The sequence below is a fragment of the Miscanthus floridulus genome, chromosome 9, assembly GCF_019320115.1.
Source record: "Miscanthus floridulus cultivar M001 chromosome 9, ASM1932011v1, whole genome shotgun sequence".
NCBI lineage: Eukaryota > Viridiplantae > Streptophyta > Magnoliopsida > Poales > Poaceae > Miscanthus > Miscanthus floridulus.
The window spans coordinates 142,343,288-142,356,288 of NC_089588.1; the positions used below are offsets into that span (position 1 = coordinate 142,343,288).

At 48.0% G+C, this 13,001-nt stretch overlaps 2 protein-coding genes across 2 annotated transcripts in view; both read left to right on the forward strand.

Annotated features, from left to right (window-relative positions):
- Positions 1–12,516, forward strand: part of LOC136483157 (putative disease resistance protein RGA4) — a 30,235-nt gene extending 17,719 nt beyond the window's left edge. The window contains exon 4 of the transcript XR_010765326.1: positions 12,478–12,516. The gene's annotated coding sequence lies outside the window, so the exon portion shown is untranslated. The remainder of the gene's footprint in view (positions 1–12,477) is intronic.
- LOC136481153 (uncharacterized) lies at positions 657–1,112 on the forward strand. The gene has a single exon (XM_066478510.1). It carries the CDS (start codon positions 657–659, stop codon positions 1,110–1,112), a length of 456 nt encoding a protein of 151 aa, XP_066334607.1.
- Positions 12,517–13,001: the final 485 nt, after the last annotated feature.

Sequence of the window (13,001 nt, forward strand, 5' to 3'; positions counted from 1 at the left end):
ACCACGCAAGTGGTCAGCACCGCCCTAGTAGTAGAGCGAGAAGAAGAGGGACACGCCCTCAAAGTACAATGCCCTGTGTACTTCATTAGCGAGGTCCTATTCGATTCTAAGACCCGCTACACCCAAATCTAGAAGCTCCTGTACATTGTCCTCATTGCGAAGAGGAAGCTGTTCCACTACTTCGAGTCACATCCGGTGACGGTCGTGACGTCCTTCCCCCTTGGTGAGGTCATCCAAAACCAGGATGTCACTGGAAGAACCACGAAGTAGGCACTCGAGCTCATGGGCAGGGCATTATGTATGCCACCCGAATGGCCATCAAGTCCTAGGTGTTGGCCGATTTCGTTGCAGAGTGGACCGAGGTCCAAATGACACCAGTGGTCATCGACCAAGAGTACTGGACGATGTACTTCGATGGATCGTCGATGAAGAAAGGTGCCAATGCGGGGCTAGTCTTCATTCCACCCCTCAGGGTATGCATGAAGTACATGGTCCACTTCCATTTCCCCTCCTCCAACAATGTGGCCGAATATGAGGCCCTCATCCATGGCCTACGCATCGCCATTGAGTTGGGCATCCAACGCCTCGACATCCGGGGCGACTCCCAGCTGGTCATCGACCAAGTCATGAAGGAGTTGAGGTGCCACAACACCAAGATGGCTACATATTGCCAAGAAGTTCACCAGCTAGAGGATAAGTTCGACGGCATCGAGCTCAACCACATTCCAAGGCGTCTCAACGAGGCAGTCGACGCACTAGCAAAAGCGGCATCTGTCCGAGAGCTGGTGTCAATGGGCATGCTTGCTAGTGATCAGCACAAGCCCTTGGTTCTCTATGAGGAGCCAGAACAAGCCAGTGATGGGACATCTACCCCGAGCTCTAGGGCTGACCAACCGTCAGCTCCATCCGCCCCTGAAGTCATGGAGCTCAAAGAAGACCCAGCAACAGAGCCCGACCCTTTGATCGACTGGAGGACACTCTACCTCAACTACCTCCTCCGTGAGGCACTGCCAACGGACAAGACGAAGGCTCGACGGCTTGCGTGTCGCGCCAAGTCCTTTGTCCTTGTTGAGGACGAACTCTACAAGCGAAGCCACGCTGGGATCCTATAGCGCTGCATCCCCATCGAATAGGGGAAGCGTTTGCTCAGCGATATCCACGGTGGGGTCTACAGTCACCATGCCACGCCAAGAACCTTGGTCGGAAACACGTTCCAACAAGGCTTCTACTGGCGGACCATAGTAGCCGATGCCAAGCAGATTGTGCGCACCTATGAAGGGTGTCAGTACTATGCTCGGTAGACTCACCGACCAGCCCAAGTGCTCCAGACGATCCCCATCACGTGGCCATTCATGGTCTGGGGGCTCGATCTGGTCGAACCTCTCAAAAGGGCGCCCGGGGGCTACACCCACTTGCTTGTCACCGTAGACAAGTTTACAAAGTGATAGAGGCTCGGTCGATCTCCGCAATCAAGTCCGAGCAAGCCATGCTGTTCTTCCTCAACATTGTCCATTGCTTTAGAGTCCCAAACTCCATCATCACGGACAATGGCATGCAATTCACTGGAAAGAAGTTTCTTCGATTCTATGATGAATACCACATCTGGGTCGATTGGGCTGCTGTGGAGCACCCCTGCATGAACAGGCAGGTCGAGCACACAAATGACATGGTACTATAGGGCCTCAAGCCTAGGATCTTCAACTGGTTGAACAAGTTTAGCGGACAATGGGTCATCGAGCTTCCCACGGTGCTCTGGAGCCTAAGGATGACCCTAGCCAAGCTACCAGCTACACACCATTCTTCATGGTCTATGGTTCTGAGGCTATCCACCTAACCGACCTCGACTATGGAGCGCCAAGGGTCAGGGCATACGATGAATAGGGAGCCAAGACATCCCTCGAGGACGCCATGGACTAGTTGGATGAAGCGTGCGATGTTGCCCTCCTCCACTCGGCCAAGTACCAGCAAGTATTGTGCCGGTACCACAGCCGTTGAGTGTGGGGTCGGGCCTTCAACGTCGGAGACCTAGTCCTCTGCCTCGTCCAGAGCAGCAAGGACCGCCACAAGCTCTCTCTGCCATGGGAGGGATCATACGTCATCACGGAAGTGCTCTGGCCAGGCGCCTACAAGCTCAAGACCATCGACGGTGAGGTCTTCGCCAATGCCTGGAACATCAAGCAGCTACATCGCTTTTACCCTTAATAAACACACACTTTGTCTTATCAGTTTCATTATCGAACTCCCTGATCTTTTGTGACACTTGACCCCAGCGACGGCAAGGGGTCGGGCCTCACTCGGGGGCTAATAAGAGTGTACCTATTCGGTAGACATTCTCTACGCCCGACATTCTCTCATGTTAAGACCCAGAAGCAAAGTTTGCGGAAACAAACGCTGAGTAAAACTGGTTGGACTGCTTGAATCCTACGCCTTGGCGGCTATGGTGTCTGAAAGGATCAAGATGCCCAAGAGGGGGGGTGAATTGGGCTAATTCTAAATTTCTTTGCAATAATCAAATCCTATGGTTAGCCCAATTAACCACTTGTGCCTAGGAAGTGTTACTAATTGTTCTACCGCATAAAATACTTGTAACCTATGTTCCAATCCTACTCTAGCATGGCAATTCTATGAATGTAAAGACCTGAATTGAATTGCTCAAAGTAAATGCTCAAAGTAAATAGAGAAGGAGGAACACGGCGATGTTTTGCCGAGGTATCAGAGAGTCGCCACTCCCCACTAGTCCTCGTTGGAGCACCCGCGCAAGGGTGTAGCTCCCCCTTGATCTGCGCAAGGATCAAGTGCTCTCTATGGGTTGATTCTTTGACACTCTGTCACGGTGAATCACCCACAACCACTCACAACTTGAGTTAGGTCATCCACAAGCTCTCTGGATGATCACCAAGCTCCCAATCACCACCAAGCCGTTTAGGTGGTGGCGATCACTAAGAGTAACAAGCACGAACTCTCACTTGACCACGACAAGCCTAATGAGAAGGGTGGATGCACACTTTGCTACTCTTGATCTCACTAATGAGGGCTCTCTTTGGGATTCTCAAATCTCAATCACCTCAATAGGACCTTGCTCTTCTTGGCACTCTCAAACGTGTTTCTTAGCTGTTGGAATGAGCAAAAGTGCCCCCACACACAAATGGAGGAAGTATTTATAACACCGGCTGAAAAACGAACCGTTATGTGCCTCTGCGGGGTGACCAGATGCTCCGGTCAGTACACCTCGATCTTCAGTGTTTAAAGTGTGACCAGACGCTGGCCAGCGTCCGGTCAACACTGACCGGACACGTTCGGTCATGATTTTCCCTCTCTAGAACCTTACTGGAGTCGACCGGACGCTAGCCCTCAACGTCCGGTCACTTCACCTCTCAGCGTCCGGTCGCACCAGACAAAATCACCTTGGTCAAATGAACTGACTGGACCCTGAGCCAGCGTCCGGTCACACCGGAGCCAGCGTTCGGTCAGTATTTGACCCTCCATTCACTTCCAACTCTCGATCATATGTGAATGAAGTTTGCTCCATTGAATCTAAGGGCTATTTTGGAGCTACCTAGTGCTAGATTTAGCAAGTGTGCACCACACCTAACTCACTAGACTTACCTAGGTCAAGCTACCCATCCATACCCCCCTTAATAGTATGGCCAATGGAAAAACAAAGTTCTAAACTACTCTAAGTGTCTCTCCAACTCCAATCGACACTTAGAACTAGTCCATCCTTAACCTTGTCGTCCATCATTTGAAAACCAAAACGATTTCCATCGTAGGGGCATGACCACCATGATTGCCCAATCGATCTTCATTACCATGACCTAACTTAATTGCCTCTGCAAAACACACGTTAGTCATAGTAATCACGTATTATCATTAATCACCGAAACCCAACTAGGGGCCTAGATGCTTTCAATCTCCCCATTTTTGGTGATAGATGACAATACTACCTCGAGTATGTGAAAGAGTTGAGGTTTTTAACATGCTTGGATCATATAAGCTTTTGACAATAAGAACAAAGGAATTAGGCAAGCTTATATGACCCAAGCCAACATAATGTACTCCAAAAATATGAAATAAGCATGAGTACAGGTAATAAAGCTCATTTACATCGGAGTAAAACGCGGAAGCAAAAAACAAATGAGCATAGCACAAGTGATATGACATATAAATAATTCAAAATAGAGAGAACACATGTCATATATCACGATCACGTAGATATCACTATCACATAAATATAGTTTCATGCATCAAAGTAAACACACGACGAATGCATAATAGTGTATCACACATAAAAAACTACAAATGTAATAATAGATAAGCTAATAAGTAAACAAAGCTCCCCCTAGATATGTCGCTTCCCCTAAGTCTAACATACTCGAACCCTCTCCCCCTTTGGTGTCAAACACTAAAACCTAAGGGTCGGTCGGCGGGGCTGCAGCGAACGAGCCGGGCGTTGAGGTACGAGGAGCGAGCTAGAACTGGGTGCCATCATCATCTGATCCTGAGCTTTGAGCTGTCTAACCCTCTATAGCTATAGACTGTGCAGGTATAGCTGTAGCAGCCGGCTCTGATGATGCCACTGACGAAGGGAGCGTCTCTGTAGTCCCAGTAATAGGTGCAACTATAGAAGGACCTAGGACATGTAAGTATGGAGGAATAGGCTGCCCTGTCAACTCACAGAAGGTCACGCCAAGACTCCTGGAGACTGAAGTGTCTGGCACTAGCAGCGACGTTGTCTGTGCCGGTGTGAAGCCCGTATGGAAAGGTGTGAACTGCGGGGCTAGCACTAGCGAAGCAAACCACTAGGACACCTGCTCTGTAGGTGAAGCAAACTGTGCTGGCGGCTGTCCCTGACTCTAAAGCCCACTAGGCTGTAACGCTGGAGTCGTAGAAGTGGTGGCAGGCTGACCAAGCTCGGGCGAAGACTATGGTGGTGGAGCCCCAATGGCTGTCACAACATGCTGCATGAACCTAAGAAGCTACTGCTGCATGAGAAGCTACTGCTGATGCATGGCCTACTGCTACTACTGTATGGCCTGCTGCTGCTGCTGCTGCATAGCCAGCCACTGTCGCTAGAACTCGTCCTACTGAGTCTGGAACTGAGCTAATGTAGCAGCTGTCTCCTGTGCCTGGCGAACCTGATCTAGCCTCATTCGCTCAAGGATAGCAGTAGAGTGGGATCTGTTTGTGGGGGCAGGTGGAGCTGAACTGGAGCTACCAGCCTCATGGTCATGTCGTCGTGGAGGCATCTAAGGGATATCCCAGTAGTCATCATCCGAGCTGTTGCTGGGGTCGCTCTCGACCATGCCCTCCTGCTGAGCATCTAACTGCTCCTCCTCAGTAGCTGCAATGCCCCTGATGGTCTCATCCTACTGGGCTGCAGTCTCTGGCGCCTCTAGACGATGGTGCAGCTGGCTAGGTGCACTCGGTGTACTATGCTGGATCATCCGAGTTAGGTTATAAGCAGGGAACTCTGTGGTAGCACTACTGTACTTAGCTAGCATCTCAGGCGGCCTCACTGTAACTGCCCTGTGAATAAGAAATGTGATCCAGTGAGCATAGGGCAACTGACGATGACCTCTGAACCCCTCAGCAATAGTATCCTCCATCTCTAAAAGAAGGAGATCCCAAATATAAAAAATGGTCTGCTGCATCAAGGAGTTGAGAAGCCATAGCTGTATACGAGTCAAGCCCTCTCTATATCCCATCCTAGGAAGCAGTGTCCTCCTCATGATAGCTTCAAGCATGCAAGCCTTGGGAGTGAGATCACTGGGGTTCCTTCTCGACCCTTCGCCAAAAGGCACTGTGAAGCAGTGACGAACCAAGTCCATAGGGGGCACCATACCGCCATGAGGGCGTCTGGGAGGCGCTGTCTGTCCATAGCAAACCTCATATAACCTGACAGGCTGCTCCTGAAGCCTGAGTATCTCCCTGACCCTAGAGCTCTATAGCCTATAGTCTTTGCCTCTGAATGCAAAGTGAATGTATCTGTGCTGCAAGTCAATCCAGAGAGTAGCATAGAACTCACGGACCCAAGATGGAACATATAATCCGGTCCGTCCAATCAAGTCTGTCAGCCCCGGCAGATATGCAAGGTAGGGGTGAATGTGCTCTTCGGCTGCTGCAATAATAGACTCTATGTTGCACACCCTCTGAGATCTGAAAACTGCTCCATTGTTCAGATATGCATTGTAGAAGTCCTCCAATAGTGGTGTGTAGAAGCCCTTTGATGCACGCTCATCCCTCCTCGGTGGGAACCACTGCTCAAAATCAACAAATCTGAGCTGCTAAACCTGCTTGGCCGTGGCGGCCCTCAGATCTAGATGAGTCACTAGGGGCAGACCCTGTGGTCTGGGCGATGGATGAGAACCCCTCCACTGTGTATCAGCCCTCGGTGTGACTAGAGCACGGGTACGACCAGAGCGGCGAAGCTGTGGCTGGGGTGCCTGCTCTGTCTCCTTCGCCTGCTATCCCTCCTAAGTCTACTCTGCTACCTGTGGCTGCTGCTGTGACTCCCCCTGAGGCTAACTCTCATCCAAGACAACTCACCGTCTTGCAACCATGATAGTCCTAGGTGGACCACCAAGACGGTGCTCAAACTGCTCTAGTGCTTCTCTTGTCGCTGGTGGAAGCTGATCTGCAATGAGAACACCACTGCGAGCACCTCCTCTCTCGGCATGCTCTATGGCCTCTGCTACTACGGCTGCTCTGGCTGTCTCTGCATCTAGGTACTTCCGCTTCTTCGTTGCCAGCTTCTTCGTTGCCTTGCCTTTTGGATCTACAGGCTGGCGAGGCGAGGGCCTCGAGTCCTCATCACCAGGACCACCTCCGACATTCTTCACGTGAGCCATCTGATGGAACTGAGAAGAACAACTATCACTAACAAGAATCAACTATCCACTGTCACTTTCGAGGCTTGGACTCGATCCGTACTCACGAGCTTGGCCCCGAGTTGACTGACAACTACAAATAGGACCTCAACACCACCGACTCGCTGCACAATAGAATAGATAGGATATACAAATAATTGTAATTATACATCTAGAGATACGAAACCCTAAGAAAGCAAGCAATTAGGTATGAAATTGAAATGGAGGGCTTGCTACCTGACGAACCGGCGATCCGAAGAGAAGAGAAACGACACGCAGGGAACCAACCGGAATTCTAGGGTTAGGGTTCGCTGTGAGCAGTGAATCGACGGTCGAGCAATGCAATGAGGTAACTGGATGTGGCGCTGAAGTAGGGCAGAGCAAAGGCAGTGCTAGGGCATGGGCTTGCTCAATGGCGCTGGAGAACTACGGGCGCACGGTAGGACGGCATGGTGGCGCGCGAGCGGCTCTGCAACACTATGGCGGCGCTGGCACGGCATAGCGGCGATGCTGGGGCGGCTGAAGCACATGGGTGCTCAGTGGCACATGGGCGGCACTAGCACGGGAGTAGGGCGCAGCGGTGAGACGGTGGCGCTAGCGCGGGGAGGTGCAGTGCGGGCGCGGCGAGCACTGGAGGCGGTGGCTCGGGCAAAGGAGGCGTTGCGGCAATGTCGGCGGCTCAGGAACGATGGGTGCGTGGCGGATGAGTTAGGTTAACATGTGGCATACGGTTATATGGTGGCCCCCCAACAATGATAGAAAAGGAAACAAGATAAGAGATTGAATCCCGCACATTTTCTACTGACCGAACGCTCTGGTGACAGCAACTAGACGCTGCCACCCAGTGTTTGGTCGATTCCAGTAAGGTCCAAAACCCCTAGAATCGCGACCGGACTTGTCCGATCCCTACTGACCGGACGCAGCCAGAGTCCGGTGCAAGCTTTCGCCTTCGTCTTTGATCGACCGGACGCTGGATCGCCTTTTGACCGGACGCTGGGAGAACATTGTTTCAGCGTCCGATCACTCCTTCTCACCAGCATGTTCACCTCCTATGAACTGTCCGGACGCTGGACATCAGAGTCCGGTGCAACGTCCGGCCACTCATTCTCAGCAAATCTTCAATGTCCTTCGTGCTGCCTGTTCCCAATCAAGTCCCAACTTCAATAAGATCCAAATAAACACGAATTGGGACTGATGTGAGTGACCTCTCTCAAACCTCAATTTTTTTCAAAAATATTTTGCCTTAGGCTATAATTCTTTTTAAGAAAATAGACAATAAGAGGGCAATTGAAGAAAAACGACAAAACAACATTCATGCATATGCAATGCAATACTTGAAAGTAAATCTAGTTGCTTGTCAAGTTTGATCCAAGGTTAAGCTTCTTCACTCGCTTTTCGGCGGTTATCTTAACCATGTTAGACAAGCCCTATATGCATTACCAAACGTTAAACATGTTGTATATTATAATGCAATGCAAGGGACAACACAAGCTCATCTTTTAGTGAAGTTACTAAAATCAAGCACATTGAGCTCATTCCGCAATCTACAAAATGTTGCCTCATCTAGCGGTTTAGTGAAGATATCTGCCAATTGATCCTCGGTCCTTACACCTTCTAATGATATATCATTCTTTGCAACATGATCTCTAAGAAAGTGATGGCGGATATCTATGTGCTTGGTGCGAGAGTGTTGAACCGGATTATTTGCAAGTTTTACCGCACTTTCATTGTCGCACAAAAGAGGTACTTTTTCTAGAACTACTCCATAGTCTAGCAAAGTTTGTTTCATGTAAAGTATTTGTGAACAACAAGCACCCGTGGCAATGTATTCCGCTTCGGCGGTGGATAAAGCCACACTATTTTGTTTCTTGGAGGACCAAGACACAAGTGATCTACCAAGCAAATGGCACCCTCCGGATGTGCTTTTTCTATCAACTTTGCAACTGGCATAGTCCGAATCGGAATAGCCAACTAATTCAAATATAGCTCCTTTGGGATACCAAAGGCCAATGCTTGGTGTGTGCTTGAGATACCTAAGGATTCTTTTTACGACAATTAAATGAGTTTCCTTAGGATTAGCTTGAAATCTAGCACACATACACACACTAAACATGATGTCGGGCCTAGATGCTGTTAAATATAACAAGCTACCAATTATAGAGCGGTAGAGAGTTTGATCAACCGTGTTACCTCCCTTATCTAGGTCGAGATGTCCATTAGTTGGCATTGGTGTCTTGATTGGCTTACATTCATCCATTTTGAACCTCTTGAGGAGATATTTTGTATATTTCTCCTGAGTGATGAAGATCCCTTCTCTCATTTGCTTGACTTGAAAACCAAGAAAGAATGAAGCTCTCCAATCATTGACATCTCGAACTCCTTCGACATCAATTCACCAAACTCTTTGCAAGAATCTTCATTTGATGATCCAAAGATGATATCATCAACATATACTTGACAAATGAAGATATGCCCATCAAGCTTCTTGGTGAATAGTGTGGTGTCGACCTTCCCAATGGTGAAGCCCTTCTCAATGAGGAAGTCCCGAAGGCGCTCATACCAAGCTCTTGGGGCTTGCTTAAGCCCATATAACGCCTTGGACAACCTATAAACATGATTAGGATATCTAGGGTCTTCAAACCCAGGGGGTTAATCAACATAGACTAGTTCATTAATAAAGCCATTTAAAAATGCACTTTTCACATCCATTTGATGTAGTTTCATTTCATGATGTGATGCATATGCAAGGAGGATACGAATGGCTTCTAGTCTTGCAACCGGTGCAAAGGTCTCTCCAAAATCCAAACCTTCAACTTGAGAGAACCCCTTTGCTACTAGTCTTGCCTTGTTCCTCACAACAACACCTTGATCATCTTGCTTGTTTTAGAACACCCACTTTGTTCCAATGACTCTTGCACCTTGTGGTCGCTCTTCAAGAGTCCACACTTCATTGAGGGTGAAGTTGTTCAACTCTTCATGCATGGCATTTATCCAATCTGGATCTTGAAGAGCTTCTTCAACCTTAGTGGGCTCAAAACAAGAGACAAAAGAGTGATGAGCAATAAATGAAGCAAGTTTTTGTGAGCGAGTCATTACACCCTTTGATGGACTCCCTATGATGAGATCTTGTGGATGATCTTGTAGTAGAGGTGTATTCCTTCTATTGACCACTGAGGAGGAGGTTGTGGAGCATCAACATCTTGTGCTTGTACCACCATTTGCCCATGGGAGACATGTAACACCCTAAAGTTTGCCTCTTTTGAAATAGAGCTAAAATGATATATTTAGGAATTTTTGTGCGCATGAAATATAGGAAAATAAAAATTTTCATTAAATTACAATACATCATAAGGTAGCAACATGTTGAGCATACATTGCATTGCATTTGATTTTATTGGTTGAGTGGTTTTGAGTAAAAATTCAAATTGGTTAAAATTGCTTTTGCAAATGAAATTAAAAATGGTTTTGAAATAAAAGAAAAGGAATTAGAAAAATGAAAGAACTTAAAAAGTTATTTTCGGAAAACTTACCCAAAATTGGTTAATTTATGTTGGAATTAAAAAGTGTATTTTAAATCATATTTATACTTGATTCGGTTAATATTTGAAATTGTTTTGAATTAAGAAAATAAAAGGATTTGGAAAAAGAAGGGAAAAACTCCTCTCTCATTTTGGCCCGGAGGCCCACGTTTTCCCCCTTCGACCTGCTCTTCCCCCTCCCACGCTCGGCCCAGCCGCCCCTCCCTTCTCCTCCTCCCCTTGGCCTACTCCGCGTGTCCTGCTCGCGGCCCGCATGCGCCGTCGCCCCGCGCGCCTCCCCTTTCTTCCTTCCTCCCACGCGCGGCCCATCCCGCGTCGGCCCAGCTCCCCCGCGGCCCGCCTCGGCTTCACCTCAACGCACCCGCACGCGCCGCTCCTCTCTCCCTCTCGCTGCGACCCAGGTCCCACCCGACAGCCGGCCCTATTCTCTTCCTTCCCCTTTCCTTTCTTCCTCACGCCTCCTTCCTTTTCTCGCTGCCGTTGATGGCGTTGCCATGCTCGGCAAGCCGCCGCGCCTGCGCCTACATGGAAAGCACCCAATCTCGCCTGTCTCCTGCTCCCCTTCCTTCTACGCCGCGCCCGTCCGGCCTATAAAGCTCCGAGCTGCACCCCTCCTTCTCCCCTTTCCTCTACTCGCGTCCAAGCACTCCCCGCCGCCGGCAATCCACCCCTCCCAAGCGCTATCCTCGACGCCGACGTGTCCCGAGGCTCCACCGTGTTCCCCCGCGCCCGTAGGTCCGATTTCGTCTTTTGGTCATGGTTTCCTTAGATTCATCCTCACCCACACCTCTCTCTCTCTCCAGATCGCCGCCACCGTCGAACCACCGCTTCGAAGGCCTTCCTGACGCCGCAACCACCTCCATACGCATCGCGGTGAGCTACTCGTCCTCCCAATGCCCTCCGTTCATCGATTAGTGCGCTAGAACGCCGCATCTGCAAGCTTCCGAGACGCCAACAATGGCACCGTCACGGGACGCCACCCCGACGTGCTCTCCGTCCTAGTCTTGCCTCCCGTTGAGTTCGCAGGACCCCGCGCTACGCATCTGTGCCCTTGGCTTGTCTCGGGATGGCCGGAATCACCGAAACCGTGGACACCGACGAGCTTTTCCGCCGTCGCCCATGGTTGGTCACCGTGTGGGCACTGTAGCCACCGGCCAGCACTCCCCTTCTTCCCCGCGATCAAATCACCTCCGTTCGATCATGATACGACGGTCCAGAATCACCGATACCCCTTCGCGTGGCTAATTTTCATAAGAGCCCCTCAGTTTCTTCAAAATAGAACCCGCAGTCCATTACGCATTTCTCAGTTTACGCTTTCTTCTTTTAAAAGCGTATTTTGCTCGGTTGGTTCCAAAAATACGTTTTTAGTTATTTACAGTTTTGCCATTCGATTTATTTACGCTATAAGCTTTACGTTTAAGTCCAATTTGACCCGTTCGAATTGTGTTAGGATCGTATTTACATTTTCTACATGTTTATACAACTGTTAGACATGTTTCCAATATTTCAAATTCATGGGTAGATTTAATTTATTATTTAACTAAAGGAAAACTTGTTTAAATCATAACTTATTCATTTTAACTCCGAAATAGTCCGTTTAAGTTGCGTTTGTTTCATAACGACGTGACCTACGCATTAGTAGCAATAATTTCTATGTCAAAATCTCTAGAATTTCATGGTTTAAATCCCAACTTAAATAATAAATATGTCACTAGATTTATAAATAAAATGTAATAAATTCCACTTTGATTTTTAAAACCAAATATAAATTGACTTAATTCAACTTAAGTATTTTCTCTAAAATATCTTATACAAGTTTTATATAATTATTAAAATAAATGAAGTATGTGGTTTTGTTTTTAAAGTAAATCTCTCGGTAGTTGTAACTTTTCAACTGTAGCACCGATTAGTGTGCCTCTCGCAATTGTGTGTTCGTAGCGATGCGTAGAATCGTATCTCAATCTCTTTTACTTATTTTTCTATGATTGGTGTACTGTTCTGATATAGATGCAATTGTATGCTATGCATGTATGTGTATGGATGTTTGTGTGGTGTTCTACGAATACGTCCAGTCGGTGAGATATACGTGGTGATCCAGAAGAAGAAGAAGGACATGAAGATTAAAGCTTACCGAAGGATCAGTGTGTAAGGCAAGTATAGCATGGGACCATCCTTGTTACCTATTCACATTTAATCACTTAATTCATATTGCATGTGTCTACCTTGTTGCCATTAAGGATATCCTAGATATTTGATATCTTATACCTTGATACCTTTGGGATATTGCATTTGGTAGTTTTTGCTAGTGCTTAATCAAAACCATGATCTTGTAACTTGACTAATGGTATATGTAATAAACATTAAAACATGACTTTTTAGTGACATGGAAACAGGGGGCTGGAGTGTTTAGCTACTTTCTAAATGCTTCAGATTCCTCTCCCTAAGGACTTATCTGTAAGCGATCATCCGGGACTTACAGTACAACTATGAGGGCTATATGGCTCTGGCTTTAGCTCAGTATGGGGACCTTTTCTAGCTTGTTAGTGCTTACCTTTATGGCGCAAGAGGGTATGTTTCCTTTCCTGCTGGGATGTGT

Coding starts and splice junctions, on each gene's coding strand:
- LOC136481153 (XM_066478510.1), top strand. CDS start 657: ATGGCTACATATTGCCAAGAAGTTCACCAGCTAGAGGATAAGTTCGAC.